This window comes from Eupeodes corollae, chromosome 2 (assembly GCF_945859685.1).
Source record: "Eupeodes corollae chromosome 2, idEupCoro1.1, whole genome shotgun sequence".
Classification (NCBI taxonomy): Eukaryota; Metazoa; Arthropoda; class Insecta; order Diptera; family Syrphidae; genus Eupeodes; species Eupeodes corollae.
This window is the reverse complement of record NC_079148.1, coordinates 105,339,654-105,361,880: the sequence shown is the minus strand read 5'-3', so window position 1 is coordinate 105,361,880 and position 22,227 is coordinate 105,339,654. Positions and strand designations below refer to the sequence as shown.

Sequence of the window (22,227 nt, the reverse complement as noted above, 5' to 3'; positions counted from 1 at the left end):
TACTTATTTATTTTTTATTTGTATTAAATAAATATAAAAATAATTTTAATAATTAAATAAAAGATAAAATATATAACAAAAAAAAAGAGAAAACAAAATTCAAATACAACGTAACTGCCAAAAGTGTTCAAAACTAAATTGTTTTTTGTTTTTCATCTAAAAAAAAGAAGAAATATTAAAGAAAAATATTTGTTTTTTCCTTACAAAATTTTACTATGGTCTGTTACTGTTTTATTTTTGTCCAAAAAGTCTATTCATACAAAAATAGTAAAATATACCTAACTTCCGATTATTGCTTGCATTATGTTGGCAAAGTAAATACATACATACACACATATATCATGTTCTATAGTTAACCCGTTCTTGAAATTGTAAATAATTAATAATAAATCAATAAATTAAAAAACAAAAACAATGCATATTCGAGATGTATGTATAAAAATAAAGCTTAAACATTATCACATAAAATGTAAATATCTTAATAGAAATTAATTCATTATATTTATATATACATATATATAAAACCAAACATGATTATAATTATTAAATTATGAAACGTACAATTGCAATAATAAAGCAATTTGGATAAAATCATTAAAAAAAGAAAGAAAACAAACAGAAACTAAAACTTTAGTATTTTAGTTACATTATATTTATGGATTTTCGGTTGGGAAGCCATTGTATTATTTCTATACAATAAATAATAATGCTTCTTTTGAATTTTGATTATTTTATTCTATTATGAAATCAGTAAATTTTAAGTTCAATTCTTGTAACGCTATTTGTATTTTGTTGGGATTTTTCATGAACTGAATAACACGGGTAATTCAAAAGGTAAGGGAAGTAGACGGTTCCTTCTCCAGTGAAGATGAACTAGACCTTTCTGTAAATCATCTCACCGAAGCCTTAATGGCTAAATCACAAACACGCTTTAGCTTCGTCTGCGTTAAGGTGGGTTTGCTTCGAGGTTGCTTTGATTGACATTTCTATTATTTCATCCCTCCAAAGAGCAAATATTTTGTATGTTGAAATTATTGTACAGCTGTTGAGCTGTCAGACAAAGCAAATGTTCAGATAATTGAACTAGAGCTTCCGTTTGGAGTCACATTGCGTTACCTTACGTACTTTTTCTTACGATTGTCAAACGAAACGTGAGGTCGAAGCTCCATTGTGATAGAATGCATTAAAATCCTATGGCTGAACTCGTAAACGTCAGGCGAAGCCGAAGCTGAAGCGTGTTTGTGTTTCAGCCATAAATGAATCAATGAGATCTTCATGCCCTGTAACTATTTTAAAGGGTAAAAAGAAACCTCATTGGTGGCGTAAAGAACTAGAACCATTCAGAAAGAGCTGTCGCAAACTCTTCAACAGATCTAAGTACACTAGATCTCCTTCTGACTGGGACTTATATAAACAAGCTCTAAAGCAATATAAAAAAGAATTAGGGAAGAGTAAGAGGTCTTCTTGGAGAAACTTTTGTGGTAAAATAGAAAATATTTCAGAAGCCTCAAGACTCAGGAAAATTCTCTCAAAAAGTCCAACAATACCCAGTGCAGAAGACAGAAGCAGGCACGTGGACTATCACAGATGAAGAATCTCTTAATCTGTTATTAGACACCCGCTTTCCAGGTAGCTCTAACATAATCAATGACTTAACATCAGAGTCTTAAGCTTATACAAGCGATTTAGTTGATCTAATAACGCGGGAAAAACTGCAATGGGCCATAGACAGCTTTGATCCATATAAATCTCCAGGACCAGACGGAATCATTCCGGCCGAACTACAAAAATGCTCAGACATGATCATTCCACCATTGGAAATCATTCTCACAAGCTGTGTAAGGTTGAGATATATTCCCAAAGCCTGGAGAATGGCTTCATTCCTAAAGCAGGAAAACCCTCACACGTTAACCCTAAAGATCTACGACCAATCAGCCTATCATCCTTCCTTCTTAAAACCTTTTAAAGATTGATTGAAATTTACATCAGACATAATTTAAAACCATGTCTCATTTCCACAGCTCAACATGCTTACTCTAAGGGAAAACCAGTAGAATCAGCACTTCACTCGCTGGTATGTACTATTAAACATTCCCACGAATACAAAGAATATAACCTGGTAGCGTTCCTAGATATTGAAGGAGCTTTCAACAACGTCAGTTACCAGGCGATCACAACAGCAATGGATAAGCTGAAATTAGAGAGGTCACTCATAGATCTTATAAGTCTCATGCTCAAAAACAGGACAATAATTTCTAACATGAGAAGTTTTACTACCACCAGATCGGTGAATCGAGGCACTCCCCAAGGTGGAGTCCTTTCGCCTCTTTTATGGAACATGGTAGTAAACGACCTTCTTACAGCATTGGAAGCAGAGGGTTTCAAGGTGATTGCCTATGCTGACGACGTTGCGATATCCGTATCTGGGAAGCACCCCCAAGTTCTCTCGGAACTCCTACAAAATGCCCTAAACAGGCTAACTAAATGGGCTAAACAGTGTGAATTTGACGTCAACCCACACAAAACAGAATTAATACTCTTTTCGAGAAGATATAAAATTCCTCAGATTAGCCCACCCAACATTAGAGGAATACCATTAAGCTTTTCCGATCAAGCTAAATATTTGGGCCTCATTTTAGACAAAAAACTAAGTTGGAAGGCAAATATTGATGAAAGAATAAAAAAGGCTACTGTAGCGCTTTTTACTTGTAAAAAGGCCATAGGATCAAAATGGGGCTTCTCCCCAAAAATAACCCACTGGCTATACACTTCGGTTATCAGACCGATACTCATTTATGGAGCTGTCGTATGGTGGACCGCACTGGACAAGATGGTAAATCTAAATAAGCTCATCAAAGTCCAGTGGTCAGCAGATATGTGCATCACAGGAGTACTTCGCTCAACACCAACCGCAGCACTGGAAGTGCTTTTAAACCTAACACCACTTGACATCTTCTCCAAAAAGGTGGCTACCAACTCATGTGTAAGGCTTAAAGCCACCTCTCAATGGACCAGTAACAATACTGGACATACTACTATTCTAGACAGTTTTAGTACTATCCCAGATCGCTTAGACTATACCACCCCAAAAATGATATTCGGTAAAAGCTTCCATGTGTCCATCCCTTCAAGATCCTCCTGGGAAGAAGAGAGACCCCTGGAAGACGATGCGGTACACTTCTAAACTGACGCTTCAAAGACCGATCACGGAGTTGGAAGTGGTATCTATTCAGAACAACTGAATCTCAGTCTATCCTATAGACTTCCCAATCAATGTAGTGTATTCCAGGCCGAAGTAATGGCGATTAAAGAAGCACTATCCTGGCTCAAAGAAAACGTTATATCTTGTAAGGATATACGAATCTTCTCAGACAGCCGAGCCGCTCCTAAATCTCTCGCGTCTGTCTGCACAAACTCTCAAACAGTCCACGATTGTCGATCATCTCTGAATGAGATGACGGAACAGTTTAACATTCACCTCATTTGGGTGCCGGGCCACAGAGACATTCCGGGAAATTGCAAAGCCGATGAGCTCGCCAAAAACGGAACACTTCTGCCTTATGTTAGACAAAAACATAACATAGGAACACCACTTGCTACATGCAAATATCTTCTCAAGCAATATGCTCTAGAAACAACAAATGCTAGATGGTCACAAAGTACCACTTGCCTAGCAACCAAGCAAATATGGCCAAGTATTGACTTAAAACGGTCAAAAGGCTTGATGTCACTGAGCAGACAAAGTATAAGCTCTACAATTGGAGTAATAACGGGACACTGCCTCATAGTAAGACATGCTTTGAGGCTAGGGGTCTACACAAATGACTTCTGTAGAAGCTGCATGGACGAGGAGGAAGAGGAAACGGTCCAACACCTTCTATGTACATGTCCAGCACTCTCCATTAGAAGGAATAACTTCCTCGGTAATCCCTTCTTCGATAACACCAGTGAACTGCCAACGATTGACACTAAACGGCTCTCTAACTTTATTAAAAGTACAAAATGGTTTGTTTAAATTCATTACTCTCCCATGAGTAACCTCATTAGTGGTATCACAATGGACCCTTGAGGTCTACGTGCGTCAATGACAGCCATTCCAACCTAACCTAACCTAACCTAGATACTGGGATTGAGGGAAGGCTACGTTTTTGCGACAGTAGACTGCATTGAGTTTTCGAAGCCCAAAATTCTACACGGTTTGTGATTCCCCATTGGACAATGCTGTCGAGATCAGTATTTAATGAGCTTATCATATGCTGCCGTGGGTAGTCCACATCTGAATATTCTTGTTAGACCCTATAGAAAGGTGAGGAATCTTGTTTTCCTATTTCATAAGGCTTCTGCCAAAATCATTTTCAATATGAAGGAGATGTCCAGATAAAACCCTAATACAAAATATTTCAGTCTGCTATCAATCAGATTTATGTACACGCAAGGAAATACATTGCGAATATTACAACGTCAGTATGGGTGTGAATGCAATACTGTATGGCTTCGAAGATTTCCATTGGATACAAAGTTGTAAGCATAGCTAATTTGACCATAATGAGAATAGTAACGTCGACAATAGTTATAACCGATACGCCAATGCCAGAGTGGGAGTCAGGCCCATACTGACTGGCTGCATGTAGAACGCTCCTAGCAGAAAATTCTATCCATTATTGTTACTCGTATGTCCCTTATTATTGTAGAAATATATCGATACAGTAATTATACCCATGCACTATTGACAGTTATCCAATAAGGGTATCGACTATCATGCCATAAATTATCGTGGGAAAAACTATAGTAGCATTGCGAAATTTCCGATACAGTATAGGGCTGAAAGCAATGCTGTCTCGTCAAACGTATTATGCGCCCATGTGTTAAATGCAAAGATTGTGGTACCATAAAGTATAGTACATAATCCCATACTTATAGGAGTTGTTGCAAGACAGTGTAGGAATATGACGGATACTTTTTAAGTATAGGTCTCCAGGCCATACAAGCATTGCCATAAATGCTCTACACTTCTTTCCGTGTAAATTGTTAGATCTAGAGTCTTGCAGGGTGTGATGTATTTTCACCTGATATGTTGTTTTATCATATGGCTAATGTAATAACTTTTGCGAGAACCATTTCCATGAGAGATAATTAGGTTAGAACTGTTAAATAAAATTCAAAGATTTAGCAACTATCTGGGAAATTCCGATGGTAATATCACTGATTTTATAGGCAAGCAATCACTGATCCTGCTAGCCTGTCACATTCTACCATACGATGGGGGCATTCACTAAGCTAGCGGATAAGAAGTCAAGGCACTATGATTGGCTAAATACAATTACAAAATGAGTATAATTTCTCCTCAATTTTCAGCTACAAAGTTAGTGGATACTGATGCCTGATTATGAGGTTCGCTGCGGATCGTTTTCAATTCGACCTTTCAAATCGATTCGCGTCATATTTCCTTATTATCGAATTCGCGGCGAAGCGAAACTGGTTCTTTCTATATTCCAGTGATTTGACACTTTTGGTTTGACAGCTTTCCACAAATTTTGTTTTGTTTGGATTGAATTTGTGAAAATGGCGGTGATTTATTCAATGACAATATTAAATTTAAAAAATGGAATCAATTATGGTGTATATTTATTCTGAAAATGAGGAATATGAGGAGTCGCAGGAATCCTCAAGATTAAGGGTGCCCATCAGACTACACATCTTCTCCTCTGAATCTCCCTTCAACTGAGTAAGTATTGTTTCCTTTTAGTTTCAATCAAATGAATCAATTAATCTACACACTTTGTCTTAATAGATTTATCAAACTATTTCGACTTTCGAAGGAAGCTTTTGTCTTCATTAGTGGATACTGATTTTGACACAATTTCCACATTTAAACTAATCGTTCAGTATTTAAATATAAATATAAATCACTCAAACTATGTATTATATTTGATTTTATCGAATTTAAAAACAAAAAAGATTGTTATTAAATCAAAAATGTTTCATACTTTATATACATACATATTTGCAGTTGTTATAGTAATATGACAGTTGCGGATTGACTAGCTTTCATGGCAACATAAGTCATTTTATGATCTAGATCTCTCAAAACACAAATTTTCCCTGTTTTTGTATTCCATGGGACAAAATAAATTGATTTTTTGAGAGATTTACCCCTGTTTTCAAAAACGTTGCGTTAAACAAATAACGTAGCACTTCTCGTAGGGAGAATTTTAGATCTTATGTTATTTGTACTTTTTTGAGTCGAAAAACAATTCTTATCAAATAGAAAATGTATTGTTTGAATTGAAGTCTATGCCATTATTGGTTTGTGAGATATTCTTTTAACAAATTTTGTCATAGTTGCGAAGCACCAAAAAGCCTCGAATAAGGACGGATTTACTGTTGACAACCAACGCAAACGAATTAAGGACAACAAACTTCGGATATGCACGTGGAATGTTAGGTCCCTTAAAAGACCACGTGTGGCCGAAGAATAAGCTGAGGCCCTAGACCGCTATAAACCACATATCACCGCCATCCAGGAAATACGATGGGATATGCCGGGCAAAAAGATGCGCTTATTTGGATGCGGCTTCGTCATTGGAGCCAGACTTAGGCAAGAAGTCTTGAGCTATAGGTGCATCAATGAGCGCCTCATGACCATACGCATCAAGGCTAAATTCGGCAACATTAGCCTGATATGCGCGCACGCCCCATAGAAGAGAAAGACTACAACACTAAAGATATGTTCTTCGAGCTCCTAGACAAAACATATGAGCAGTGTTCTAGCTACGATATTCAACCAGATTGACCATATTGCGATCGAAGCCAGACACGCTTCCAGCATCATGGATGTACGAACTTTCCGAGGAGCTAGCATCGACTCCGACCACTACCTCGTTGTAGCCAAGGTAGCACTTCGGATTTCCAGACCCAAGGCAAAACAGGGAGGTGCTGGGAGAAGGTGCAACGTCGAACGGCTACAATCGCCAGAGATCGCCAAATCCTTTTTCGACCGAGTTACAAGTTACCTCTCTCGAAGTTCTCTGCCGAGAACACAATGTATCGAAACCCAGTGGCAACATTGCCAATATACAATCAGAGAAGCCGCCTCTGAAGTGCTGGGGTTCAAGCAGCCACCAACAAGGAACCCCTGGTTTGATGAGGAATGTCGTCAGGCAAACGCAGCCAAACAACAGGTACGCAAAGCGGCGCTGCATAAAGGGACGAAAGCTGCTCATGAGCTCTATGAGCAGAAGAATCGAGAGGAACACCGACTTCTCAGAAGGAAAAAGAGAGGGCATGAGAAGCGTGCGGTCGAAGATGTTGAGAGGTTTAAAAGCAGGATTGAAGTTCGAAAGTTTTATGAACAGATGAAACGAAATTCACAGGTACATAAACCTAGAACCGAAGGCTGCAAAGACGAAAGTGTAAACATCATAGTGGAACCGCAGTCAATGCTGAGGATAGGGAAGGACCACTTCTGCAGACTGTATAACTACGACGGAGACCCGAATTCCGCTATCAAGCAGGATGATGATCCATTCAACATAGACGACGAAAGGCAACAATCCCGTCCTCCCGACTTAGACGAAGTAAAGAGTGCCATATCTAAGCTGAAGTCTAATAAAGCCGCTGGAGCAGATGGCTTGAATGCCGAGCTCTTTAAAGCAACTGGAGATAAGTTGGTTAGGAGCATGCACCAACTTATCTGTAAGATATGGTCAGAAGAAAGCATGCCCCATGAATGGAACCTCAGTATTGTTTGCCCGATCCTGAAAAAAACTGCACCAACTATAGAGGAATCAGTCTACTTAACATTGCCTACAAAATCTTCTCTGCCGTAATATGTGCCCATCTTCAACAACCTGATAGGTCCTTATCAAAGTGGTTTTAGACCAGGAAAGTCCAGAGTTGATCAAATATTCACATTACGGCAGATCCTGGAACAAACCCAAGAACACCAAATCGACACCCACCATCTTTTCATCGATTTCAAGGCCGCATATGACAGCATCTATAGGGACGACCTGTATAGAGCCATGTCTAGTTTCGGCATCCCTGCCATACTCGTCCGTTTGTGCATGGAGAATTTACGCTGCTCTATAAAGGTTGAAAACAGCTTAACAGAACATTTCGATGTCAAAAAAGGTTTTAGACAAAGTGAGGCGCTGTCATGTGATTTTTTTAACATCGTGCTTGAAAGAATAGTGCAGAGCTCACACGTCAACACTAGAGGCACTATCTTTCAAAAGTCTGTCCAATTACTAGCATATGCTGATGACATTGACATAATCGGAAGAACTCATCGTGATGTCAATGGGGCTTTTGTGAGTATTGAAGCAGAGGTGGCAAAAATGGGTGTAACGGTTAATGAGGGCAAACAAAAGTACATGTTGTCGTCAAGAAAGGACATTCAACACTGACGTCTTGGTCAAAACGTCACCATCGACAGACGTAACTTTTATTTATTTATTTAATCCGTTAATTATCTAACGTTAATATAAACTTATAGCTATTTACATAATTTTTAATTTAAAATTTTAATTAATATAGAAATAAATAAATACTATAACAAATTAAAAAATCTTTCTTTAAATTATTTACTTTTAACATTGTCATTAACAGATGAAATTAAATTATAAAATTTATTGAAGACTGAAATCAATTGATTTAAAGGGCTATTCATACCATAGTTAGTTCTGCTAAAGATCGGACATAAAGGTATCTGTCTTCTTATGCTAGTTTGGCTATAGCTAAAATTTAGACGATTCAGAGCTGTTGCGGATATAATAGAACCATTAATTAATTTTAAAATAAAACAAAATTGGAGATATTGTCTATGTTGTGAAAGTGTAGGGAGCTTTATTAGCAAAAGTCTCTGAGAATAAGGAGGTGGTGTAAATATTTGGGAAAACGGAAGAAAACGAAGACAAAAACGCATAAATCTTTTTTGGATACTTTCAAATCTGTCAATATGGACTGAATAGTATGGTGCCCATATAACACAGCCGTATTCAAGTATTGGCCTTACAAATGATACATAAAGAAGTTTTAAGACGTATGGGTCACGAAAGTCACGAGAAAAACGTTTAATAAAACCTAGAATTTTGTTAGCTTTTTTAGCTATAAAGTTATAATGGTCACAGAACGTTAATTTACTGTCAAGAATAACACCTAAATCAGAGAAAACGGAAAGCTTACAAAGGGAGGAAGAATCTAATAAATAGTTATAATCTATAATTGTTTTTTTGCGTGTAAAACACATAGTTTTACATTTGTCAATATTCAATAAAAGTCGGTTTGTATTGCACCATTCCCTAAAACTATGAAGATCTTCTTGAAGCTGTGAGCAGTCATTAATTGAACTAATAGATTTGAAAATTTTAATGTCATCAGCGTATATTAAAACGGAGGAGTTTTTTATAACGGATGTTATGTCATTTATATATAAGATAAATAATAAAGGACCTAAATGGCTACCCTGTGGAACACCAGAGTTGACGTAAAATTGGTCGGAGAAATTATTTCTGAATATAACGCTATAACTTCTGTTCTTGAGATAAGACGCGATCCACGTCAAGAATTTGTCGTTAAACCCTAAGGCCTTAAGTTTATGGACTAAAGTCTTGTGACACAATTTGTCAAAGGCTTTGCTGAAATCTGTGAATACGCAATCTACTTGTTTACGATCTTCGAAAGAGTCAAGGCAGAAAGAAGTGAAGTGAAGTAGGTTTGTAATTGTTGATTTATTCTGGACGAAACCATGTTGATTTTCACATACAATTGAATTACAATTAAAGGATAACATCTTACAGATAATGGACTCAAATAGTTTGGGAATAACGGAAAGTTTGGCAATCGGCCGGTAATTCGTTATTTCATTCTTAGATCCTTTTTTATGAATCGGAGTTATAAATGCACTTTTCCATAATAGTGGGAAAACTGAGCTTCTAAGAGATTCATTGAACAAAACAAACAGAGGGTACGATAAATGAGACACACATTTTTTTAAAACACATGATGGTACTCCATCAGGGCCAGGGTGAAAACAGTCATCAAGTTCTGAGACACAACGAACAATTGAATCCTCACATATTGTCAAGTCAAGTGAGTTAAGGTGAGGATAATTTTGGGCTGGAAAGAACGAATGGGGAATTTGAAAAGAAGGAGGTACGTCGAAAGCATCTTTGAAGAAATTAGCAAACATATTTGAAATTATTTGGGAGTCATGACTTGTTGTGTTATTAAAAGACATAGAGTTTGGGTAACCGTCAGTTTTTCTTTTACTTTTCACGAAATCTCAGAAGTTTTTTGGGGTCTGTTTCAATTCATTTTCAATTTTTATAATATAGTCAGAGTATAGAATATTGGAGTAGTCAATGAAAATATTTTTAAATTCGGAGTAAATCCTGAAGTCTTCTTCTGCTCTAGTTTTACTAAATTTTAGCCATGCCTTATTTCTTTTATTTTTTAATTGAGTGTCAAACCATGGTGGAGTTTTAGATTTATAACGAGATTTCCGTTATGGCGTAGTTTCATAAAAATAGTTAAAAATAATACTATAAAAATTTAGACACATGTCATCAATATTACGATTTAGGAGCAGTTGATTCCAGTCAACATTACACAATAAGTTAGTTAGTTCATTAAAGTTACATTTTTTAAAATTGAATTCAAGTTTTTCATTTGATGTATTAGGGATATTGCACACATTTATATTCAGTGATATATTTAAAGCTGGGTGGTGACGGTCTTCTTCTACTAGTTTAACATCGGCTGGAGATACAGCTACGTCAGTATTTATCGTGTCGGAGAAAAATATTAGGTCCAAATATTTGTTGTATTGATTGGCAACTCCATTAAATTGAACAAGTCCACAAGAAGCTAAACCATCAATAATTGTGAATTCATTGGTGCTCGTTAGACTGATAGGTGTAAAATAGTTGAAATCTGACGATTTTGTCCAGTTGAGGTTCGGAAGATTGAAATCACCTATGATGAGCAGTTCATCATTAGGTTCCATTTGGTCGTGGATCTTCTCAGTTAAATGCATGCAATTTTCATAGACAAAACTGGTAGATCTTGGAGGTATGTATACTGAGATGATAAAGAGATAACCTGTTTCCAATTTGATTTTAATACATAGCATTTCGACGTCAGAAAGATCAAAAGAATCAACCAAAGTGCATATAAGGTAGTTTTTTACCGCGAATAGTATTCCACCACCGACTGTCTCCGAGTCGCTCGATTGGTGCCTATCTCGTCTAAAAACTTGGTAAGTTAAGTCAAAGAGTTCGGTATCTATGAAGGAATTATTTAGCCATGTTTCTGTAAAAGTAATTATGTCATGTTGTAGATTGTTAATATTTTTATAGATCGTATTGATCTTTGTCCTTAGGCCATTGACGTTTTGGTAATAAATCAAAACTTGTTTAATCTGCCTCTTTGATAATAATGCATTGTCCGAGTCTCTTGAAAAGGGTTAAAGGATGACGAGTTTATATTATTATTTTGTTTATTCTCGAATTCGTGTATTATGATCCCTTTCGGCCAAAGCGATGTTGAGTTTAGAAGGTGGAAGATTGAGTCTGGAACTCTGATCTTAAAAGATGCATATTTCGAGTGGTTTCGATGAATCATTTTCTCAACTTTTAATAGCGACGTATCAGTCTTGTTCGAAATAAAGTTTTTAATATCGAGGGCGTTTGTTGAAGGGGCAAGTTTAGATAAAAATAAAGTTCGATGGCCTTCTACTACTTTCAATCCACATGAGATAGGTGAGTTTAGATGAGTTTTCTTGACTACTTTGAGGTAGTCATGGACTTCGTCTACCTAGGCTTCGCTGTAAACGCAGAAAACAACACCAGCGCTGAGATCAAACGCAGAATAACTTTTGCTAACCACTGTTTCTTTGGGCTAAGAAAGCAATTGAGTGGTAAAATCCTCTCTCCAGGGACCAAAGGATCGCTATATAAGACCCTCATCATCCCCGTCCTGCTTTACGGTGCATGGACTATGACAAAAGCGGATGAAAGCACCTTGGATCGTTTCGAGAGAAAAGTTCTTCGTGTGATCTACGGTCCCTTATGCATCGAAGGGGAGTGGAGGAGAAGATGGAACGACGAGCTGTACGGGCTGTACAGCGACGTAGACTTAGCCAGAAGGGTAAAAGTCCAATGACTAAGATAGCTGGGTCACGTAGAGCGCATGGAAACCAATGCTCCGGCCCGGAAAGTCTTCGAATCCACACCCACAGGAAAGCGCTGTAGAGGAAGACCGCGGATCAGGTGGCGCATTCCTATCAAATTTTGGATTACGTTTTTCCAAATATATTGAACCAACATCAGCGGATCCCTAATTTATTATGGAAGTTCTTTTGCTAATCCATTATAATATATAATTGGGTTTGCGTGTTAAATTGGGTTACAATGAGTTCAGTTACTTGCCTGGCATTATTTTTGCATATTAAATTTGCAAAAATCAATGACAAAAACACTTCTTATCTTTGTGCTTCTTTATTAGGGCGCATATTTTATGAATTAGAAAATAGTAAACCCCTTTAAATAGAAATGTAATGTCGTGTAAGAAATGTAAGTTTCCTGTTACCGAACTGAAACGTCCTAGTAACCGCAAGAAATAAAAACAGGAAGGAACACTAGGCAACGATTTCAAACAATCGATAAATAAAATAGAAAAATATTTGACATCGACTCAACGCGAAATCTTGTCATTTATTCGGAATCAAGAAGCTCCTAAGAAATGTTCCACCAATCTAAATCGCACAGAGTTGGAGCAATAAATATTGTTGGCCAAAATGTTGGCTTTGCTTCAAGGATGCCTCCTAAGTTCACGGATGAAGATTGGGATTTTAATAATAAGATTAAATTTCGTACCATCGATGACCATCAAAAGCTTGCCGAAAGGATTGTCGCGTAAGTTTTTGAAAACGTGTATTGAAACATTATATCCTTTCAAAAAACCTAACTAGTTTTTTGAATTTAGAGAATCAAAACGAGTTGTGGATGAAACGAAGGATACCACCGAAAATTGGCAACGTGAAGTGGAACATCACATGAAGGAGAGAACAAGTGAAATTCGATTTTTGGTCGGTGAATTAAATAAGCAGAAAAAAACTGCATTACAGGAGGACGAAGCCTTAAGTGTATATAGCCAGAGGATCTTGAATGCCTTAGACTTTTTGAAACATAAATCATTAGAAGTTTGTAATAAATGTTTCATATTCCGGGAAGGACGTATCGGAGTGGACCTAGTGGATGATGAAGTCGATCGTCAATTAAGACAAGAGCTTAAGGTGACCAAGGGATGCCTGGCCTTGTTGGAAAAGACTCTTAAGGAATCCAACGAACAATTACGCAAACTTCGTGCTACAATGTATTTATTGGACGAGGACCTTGGCCATAAGGACAAATCACTGCTTATCGATGAGGCAAATTTAACTTTGAAACAAACTCAGCAAAAGGTTAGAAATCAAAGGGATTTGGCAATACCAAATTGGTAAGAACTAATTGCTCATAGCTTTGATACTTAATATCATATTGTAATGACACGTTTTTCTTCTGTCAAGCGTTTACTCTCTCGCCGAATGGGAGCACAAGACTTATCAAAATGTTCAAGATAATGCTAAAGAACTAAACTCAGCCACTCAATTACGAGCTTATGTTGATATTCTTTTGAAACAAGTCGTTGAAGATATGCAAAATCAAACAGATAGAACCAACGAAGCTTTTGACATGAGAATCAATGAAATGCGTCATGTGAAGAAAATGCTGGAACAAAAACATAGTGATGTTGTGAATCATATAAGCGATGTAAATCGAAATCTAGTTCAATTGGAAACAGAGCTAGCTGATCGGGAAGAATCATTGCACTTGTGCTTGGTGAGGTTGAGCAATCGTTCACAGAGACCAGGGTTGGAGTTGACATGCGATGCTGTTCAGAATGCATTGAACAGTGAAATGAGAGTTTTGAAGGAAAATATTTCGAGACTCAAGAAAAAAGTTGCAGAAAATAAGGCATCACTACGCTATTTGCTTCATGTTCAAATAATGCAGGAGGAAGAGATCAATATTAAGGCTAACAGCCTAAAAATTGATGATGTCGATTGTATGACTATACGACGGATCCTTAGTTATAGACCATTTTAATTATATTTGTGAAATAAATTTCCTGTTGAGACGTTGTCCAGCAATATAGATATTTTGTTTGTATTGGAACCTTTTTATGGGCCGAAATGCTTCAATGTGAACGTAATTTTTTTTTAAATAAATCAATTAACAAGCTGGCACAAAAGCTCCCAAGAAACCAGGGCATAGTGACCTACGCCATTCATTCATGTGTGCGAGTAATGTCAGGAATAGAAGGGACCTACAGTTGTTATGAATGCTAATTTGAAATAACACTTTTCATGACAAGAATTACTATCGTCAATTTCTAGTAGTAGGCATTAACAATGAAAAAACCAATATTTGGTGGAGACAGACATTGATACCGAGACTTCTGGCATGATAATCCTGCGCACTAGCCATTGCGCCAAGGGTATTCAATTTTGCTTCTGTATTGAATTGTAAAATATTAACTTTTCGTATTGATCTCATAGGTATTGTCCTTTCATTAAAATGTAATTTACGCCAAGAAATAGCACCAGGCATTAGATTTAATAAATATATGTAGAGCAGAAAACCCATAAACTTAACTTCATTAACATAAGCTTAGAGGAAATATATTTCTTCTATGAACATAACTTGGGGTCTCAATTTGACATTTCTGATGACAGGCCTGTCATCAGATAATCCAATATAGACCAACAACCCAACATCCAGTCCATGATCCGATCATCGCAGTTTGGATTTTTGAGCGGATCAAAATCCTGTCATCAAATTTGAAGTTTGTGTTGTATGTTGTGGTGAGCGTCCATTTTCCACAGTCTTTTTGAAATTAAAATTTCATTTCGTTAAAATTGTCGTCGAGTGCCTTTATTCATTAACTCAAAGTTATCTTTACTAGACACAGAACACCTTCAAAGCTGCTGACCGACAACCTATGCAAATTCTTTAAGTCCTTGAGTAGGTGCGCCTCCAAATCATGAAGTTTCCCTACGTTGAGAAATAGGTTCACCCGAAACCAATAACTACCGACACTAAAGGTAAATCAACAAAAAAATAAACAACAGATTAACCATTTCTAATGTCAAATGTGACATTTGAAGTCATGGCAAGACATAATATGCCCAGTCAAAAATAAACAATGGATTGCGGAAGAGAAGCTGGATTGTATTTTACTATTGTGGAGACTCAGGGTAAGCGTGGATGAACTACAAGATCCATATAAGATAGGCACTTATATATACGTATTCAATTTGTCGGCTTAGAATTGGTCTGACTAACAATTAATATTGATAGTTTTTAAGACTTTTTAAACTTTTTCATGGAGCTTGACATGGAGGTATTTTAGCAAGATTTAGGTATCGACTTTCTCGGACAGCAACGTGCCCCTTATTTGCTGCATTGCGAAAGCAAATCAGCTCACATTTTTTGGTGTTCAGTTCAATTCCCCATTTCTTGTAGCATGGGATGACTAAGTTGAGATGGGAACTTACCGAGTTAAGTGCTTCGTGTGGTCTCTCATTGGCACAAAACAAGAGAATTGCGTCGGAGCAACGATGTTGAATTGGCAGGTAGGAAACTTTGCAAGATTTTTATAAATATTGGAGGAAAATTTAGCTGATTAAGTTTGTATAAAAGCCCTGTATGCTATACCGAGTCAAATGCTTTTTTTAGATCAAGTGCACAGGCCACGGTGCCTTTTCTAGACCGTAAATTGTTTAAAATTTTGTCTTGAAAGTAAAAACTCTTGACAAATCGAATCATACAAATTCTATTCTCCGATTTCTGACGGCAAAAGTGAAACATTTGTTTTAAAAATGTTCTTTACCTTTCTGAGAATATGGAAACCTCTGAGATTTTAGAAACTGCCTTGCCTTTGAAGCAAATGCTTTGGTTACTCCAGCAGATATTATGCTTAATGTAGACTGACTAAAGCCGTGTATATCAGCACAATCGTCTTGAACCTTTTTTATTTTAGTTATTTAGTTAGTTAATATGATTAAAAAAAGTCATTAATCGTACCTCATTACGACTCTAGTATCTAATGGAAGCCATAACTTGCAAACCGACAGGAATATGTCCTATTAATCAAGGTGTGAAACAAAGTTATGTTCTAAGCGCTCTGCTATTTATCTTGTTCTTAAACGACATAGATTCTGATTTGCCGTGTCGAGTTACTATGGAAGGAGTAGCGGTAAAAGCTCTACTTTACGCAAACGACGTAGTGCTACTCTCAGATAACCATGCTTCCTTACAGATAATGATAAACAGCTTTGCAAATTATTGTTCCAAATGGAAACTGCATGTGAACCTAACAAAAGCAGAAATAGTTATTTTTCGAAATTGTGGACGTCGAGCAGCAAGGTTAATGGCTGAAACACAAACACGCTTCAGCTTCGGCTTCGCCTGACGTTTACGAGTTCAGCCATAGGAATTCAATGCATGCTATCACAATGAAGCTTCGACCTCACGTTTGGTTTGACAATCGTAAGGAAAAGAACGTAATGTGACTCCAAACGGAAGCTCTAGTTCAATTACCTGAACATTTGCTTTGTCTGACAGCTCATCAGCTTTAAAAAAATGTCAACAAACAAAATATTTGCTCTTTGGAGGGATGAAATAATAGAAATGTCATTCAAAGCAACCTCAAAGCAGGCCTAACGTAACGCAGACGAAGCCGAAGCTGAAGCGTGTATGTGTTTCAGCCATTAAAACTAATTTAGATATATACATTATTTGAAAAGAGAGGTATAATTTTAGTTTATCTGAGCATAAGCCTCCCCCAGACTTCTCCATCTTCTTCTATCTAGTGCTTCTCTCCAATAAAGTGGGCATTTTTTTCGGATGTCATTCTTCTAGCATTTATTTTGTCCACCTACGCTTCTTTTGCTTTCTAAGGGCATCCATTCGGTTACTAATTTTGTCCATCGATTATCAGGTGTACGTATTACATGTCCTGCCCATTCCTATTTGAGTTTCTTAAGCCTGTGTCTAACGTCTTCAAAATTAGTTTGAATTCTTATATTCTGATGGTTAATTTCCTGGGCAATATGAACGTTCAAAATAGCTCTCTCCAATGCTCTCTGACATGATTGGAGTTTCATTTCAGTGTTTTTCGTGACTTGCCAAGTTTGGCACCCCTAGGTGAGGACTCGAAGAACTGTTGAGTCAAACACATATTTCCTTGTTTTATTCGAAATATTCAATGTAAGAAGATACTTAACGTTCCAGAACTGCCTCCAAGTGTTGTCATTCGCTGCTCTATATCCTTTTTTTCTTTGTCTTTAAATGAGATAATCTGACCAAGGTATGTGTAGTCTTCAACGTATTCTAATATATTGTTATTAACACTAACTGGATCATAAGCACCATATGTCATAATTTAAGTTTTCTGTTGATTTGTTGACAACCCAATATTTCCGCATTCCGAGCACAGTTCGTTCAGCATCGTTTGAAGTTCTTCACTGCTGTTTGCGATAATTATAATGTCATCGGCAAATCGGAGGTTTGAGAGACATTTGCCATTTATCTTTAATCCTTTGTCTTCCCAGTCTAACTTTCTAAATACTCCTTCTAAGCCTGCGGAAAAGAGTGAGGGTGAAATTGAATCTCCTTGCCATACACATCGCGATATTTTAAAATCTGGTCCGATGCATTCCGTTTTTATGTGGGATGTGCTCCTGTCATACATTTTTTTTAGGATTCGAACTATTTTTTCGTCTACACCTTGCTTGAGAAGCGCCTTCCAAATAAATCTCTGCTCTACTGTGTCAAACGCTTTTGCAAAATCGATTAAGGCAAAGTATATTGTGATGTTATACTCTTTGCATTTTGCTATTATTTGATTAACGGTTTGTAGATGATCTATTGTTGAAAGACCTGATTTAAAACCGGCTTGTTCAAAAGATTGATTTAAATTAAGAGTGGTTTTTTTATTCTCTCAAATAAACACTTCGCAAAAAGCTTGTATATCAATGATATTATCCTTATCGGGCGATAATTGTTGATATCGTCCCTGTTCCCTTTTTTATGTATGAGAATTATTTCCGATTTCGTCCATTGGTCTGGGACTTCCTCGGTGACCAAAACCTGATTGAAAATAGTAGTCAACCAGTTGGCCAGTGAAAAGTTGCCGAACTTTAGGTATTCAGCTAATATCCCATCGTTTCCTTTGCTTTTTTTATTCTTTAAACTATTTATTGCTCGCTCTGTTTCACTTTTAAGAAATGGTGGAAAATCTTCTTCCTGGTTTTGTCGCTCTAGAAATACATATATCATCAGTTTCTACTATGCGTGTTTTGTATAGATCAATATAGAAGTTTGTAGCTATTTGGTTCTCTTCTTCTTCTTCCTTTCGTGAATTCTTTTATCATTATCCGCCATTGCTGTTATCCACTCTTTATAATCTTGGATTGCATTCTTTGCCTTTTTTATTGATCTCGTTTTTTCGATTAGAAGAATTCAATTAATACTACTTGGTCAAACTTAATCAGAAATAAGAACATACAACACTCAGATAAATTCAAAATATACGAAGCTGCTTCAAAGTCTATAATGAATAACTGTGCCGAAGTTTGGGGATATACGGAGAATGACGAAGTTGAACAGTTGCAAAGGTTTTTCATCAAAAGATGCTTCTCCCTTCCTAATAACACGCCAAACTATGTTCTCAATATTGAAACTGGTCTAAGAAAAGCTTATATTACGACACTAAAACTCCACTTTAAATACATCTAAAGGGTAAGCACGCTGCCTGAAAACAGACTGCCAAAAAGACTTATGGATATCATCGTGAGAAAAAAGATCCACTGGGCTGACAAATGGTCAGAACTCTTTAACGATCTGAACATTCAGTTTGACTGGAACACTAGAAAGGCATTTTTCGGAACACACTAAGGCTAGGCGCGCACATGCAACTTTTTCGAAACCAAATAGTTTGATCGTCAGTTGCCCAAACATCGCGCACATAAGCAACTCCAAAAGTAATCAACGAAATAAACCAATACACAGAAAACATTTATTCACTATTTCTATCTCATATACACGAAACAAAATAGTTTCAAATTTGTCCTATTTTTTTGCTTATGAAAGAAAAGAGTAGATATATTGTTGGAATACAAAATTATATAAAATATATTTTTTGTTTTTTGAAGGTCAAAATTTTCTAGGCATGGATTTTTACATAATGGCACTGATATGTGCGTTTGAATTAGAAAGAAGGAATAAACCTGCAATCAAAAGGCAATATTGGGTTCACCCGTTGAACTCACAACGCCTTGTAAAAGGGCAATTTCAAAAAATGTATCTAGAACTCCGCTTTTTCCTACTGCGATGAAAATAAAACATCTTTCAATTTTGCTTTACTTATTTATTTTTAGTGATAGAAATATAATAGATCTTTAGTAACTAACTTTATACTTATATATATGTATATGGGAAGATAAATCAAATAAAATTCTTATTAAACGAATTATAAAATGACCTTATTCATTTATTTATTATTATTTATTTATTCCTTTTAACTTAATAAATAATCGGATTAGAATCTCTTACTTTACATGAATACATTAGGCCAACTGATTACTGAATCACTTATTTCATCAATCACTATTCACTTGTAAGGCATTATCAAACTGCTCTTAAGCGTATATGTACGTCATTCCACAATTTGAGTGGCAGGAAACCCAACTCCAACAACCGCTACCTTACGGAAAGTTTGTGTACGACCTACAGCTCTGTAAAATAAAATAATAAAATTTATATAATTCACATTTTACAAATAAATAATCAAATAATATTCGACTCAAAGTGAACGCTTGGGATAACTAATATATTTTAAAAGAGAAAAGAATTATATTTGTTTATTATAAAACCAAATGTTTAACAGACCACCAAGAAAAAAAAACAAAATATTTAAAAACAATGAATTTGTTTTGGATACGATTGACACCTTTTAATAAATCTTTACCTTTGTTCCAGCAATATAACCACCAGCACTGCCAAAGATCTTAAATTTTCCCATTAGAATATCAACATCTTTCCGATCGGCACCATAATAGTAGACAGTACCGCGACCATTTGGTCCCATTGCTACCACACTATGCGTCTCATACAAATGCAAATAAGGTTTGTATTTCTTCTTCAATGCAATAACTTCGGACAATCGAACACTCCAACACACATTACAACGGGGACTGTCTAAAGCCAAGCCGTCTGTTCTGCAACGCTGTTCAAGCATCTTGTTTCTTTTCCAGTGAACTCAAATGTCCAACCGTAATCCATGGTTATGCGATCTTTGAGAGTTACCTCCCTACCAGGGACACTGCAAATTGGGAAATTCCAGCAATAGACATACCGTGAATAGAATTCTCGAAGGTATCGTATAGCGTAACATAGCCCTGGAAACAAATGGAATTTCAGACTCAGTCTGTCAGTTCGTGAATTTCAGATCGATTCAAATCGTCATCTTACCCCTCGATTATTTTCTTTAGCTACTTTTCGGGCACACATAAATTGATTGATGTAGCCCAATATCATGAGCAGGTGAAAGCCAAGATATACTAGGAAGGCTGTGTGTAGAGGAACCTTTACGAATGAAGATTTGCTCCGATCATATCATATCATATCATCATCATAGAATTCTCCTCTTCCTGATACTGCTGCTCCCGTGGGTGCTTTTCCGTTTCAATGTTGTTTATGTTACTCTTTATTGTATACAATTCCATTTGCAGTCTGGTTGATAGCATTCGACGGCGACAGCGTTGTTTTACTCTTGCCATTCCCATTTGTGAGAGGCGGAACATCATTTGAAATAATTGTGCTTTATTCCATTTTTTAAACGATGACGCACTTTGATACGATTGAAGTACATAATAATCTGAAAATAAAATAAAAATTAAAAAATATGTTTTGTTTTCAGTTACAAATAATAATAACCACCTCCTTTCAGTACATAAATACATTTGACGTTTAAAAAGTAGCAATTGAATTATGAAAACAAACATACGAGAAGGATATATTATTCTGCGCGTCTGGAACTATCCTACTAACCTCGTCACACTTTAAAGAATCATTCCACTGAAATGCACTAATACAAACATACGAAAGAAACTATTTAGTTGCATGTGCGCGCAGTTACGTGTATCATGGTAGGATACAGACATTTTTTATGGGTTTAAGCAACTAATAAATTTTCGCAATCAATGTATGAAAGAGAAAACTAGTGAAATTGAGATGTAAGGTGGTACTCTTCCCTCAGAATTTTTTGTGAAAGGAAAACATTGCCTATTTTTTTTTCTCTCTTGCACTTAAAGAAAATTGTTCAACGATTTAGTTGAATGTGCGCGCAGTTACCTAAAATTCCTTGTGACACAAACTAATTAATTGGTTTGGGGTGATTGTTTAGTTTGTGTCAAAACACAAACTAAAAAGTTGCTCGAATGGGCGACCGAATGGTTTCTGCATGTGCGCGGACTCTCGTATAAGTCTATAGTGCTCAGATTAGAAACCAAACAGTTTCGAAACTAAAAGTTGCATGTGCGCGCCTAGCCTAATAGAGCTCTACAATCACGATTCCATGATGAATATTGCAGCTTAAACTATGCTGAGGTAGCAAACTATTTCAATGATAGTAACTCGCGTGAAATGATAAGTATGGTATTAAAGTCCAGGTGTGGATTGCTCGACCTCAATGCACGAGCATTTAAAAATATTACGGATAGAATTTGTACGATCTGCAACCTTGACGCTACTGAAAATACGTATCATTTTGTAGGAGTGTGTCCTTGTTTCCGAACTTACAGAAAAAGATTCCTTGGAAGCGAAAAACTTAACCGTGATCAGTTCCTAGAAATCCTGAATGGCCAAAACTATTTACAACTTTACAATTATTTAAAAAAACGCTCTAAGATATAGAAAACTAATAATTAATGAATATTCTTAAAAAATACACCAATCCAACGCTGAACTTACTTAAGTAAACAATTTAACCTGATAGGCAACATAATATGTTATTGTCATTCATTTAATTTATATTGTTACGAAAACCATGAAATTGTTAATATTCAGAAAATAAAATTTTGTATCTATCTATCTATCATTGAATTTGAACGGCGCGCCG

At 36.3% G+C, this 22,227-nt stretch overlaps 1 protein-coding gene and 1 long non-coding RNA gene across 2 annotated transcripts; one reads left to right on the top strand and one right to left on the bottom strand.

Moving 5' to 3' along the window:
• Positions 1-12,578: 12,578 nt before the first annotated feature.
• LOC129946526 (tektin-1) lies at positions 12,579-14,198 on the top strand. Its single transcript, XM_056056736.1, has 3 exons — positions 12,579-12,917; positions 12,988-13,500; positions 13,571-14,198. Exons 1-3 carry the CDS (start codon positions 12,745-12,747, stop codon positions 14,148-14,150), a joined length of 1,266 nt encoding a protein of 421 aa, XP_055912711.1. The 5' UTR covers positions 12,579-12,744; the 3' UTR covers positions 14,151-14,198.
• A 5,461-nt stretch (positions 14,199-19,659) lies between these two features.
• LOC129947745 (uncharacterized) lies at positions 19,660-21,190 on the bottom strand. The gene is made up of 4 exons (XR_008781755.1): positions 21,048-21,190; positions 20,580-20,985; positions 20,077-20,506; positions 19,660-19,843 (listed from the first exon to the last, which is right to left on the bottom strand). It is a non-coding gene; the product is annotated as an uncharacterized LOC129947745 (long non-coding RNA).
• Positions 21,191-22,227: the final 1,037 nt, after the last annotated feature.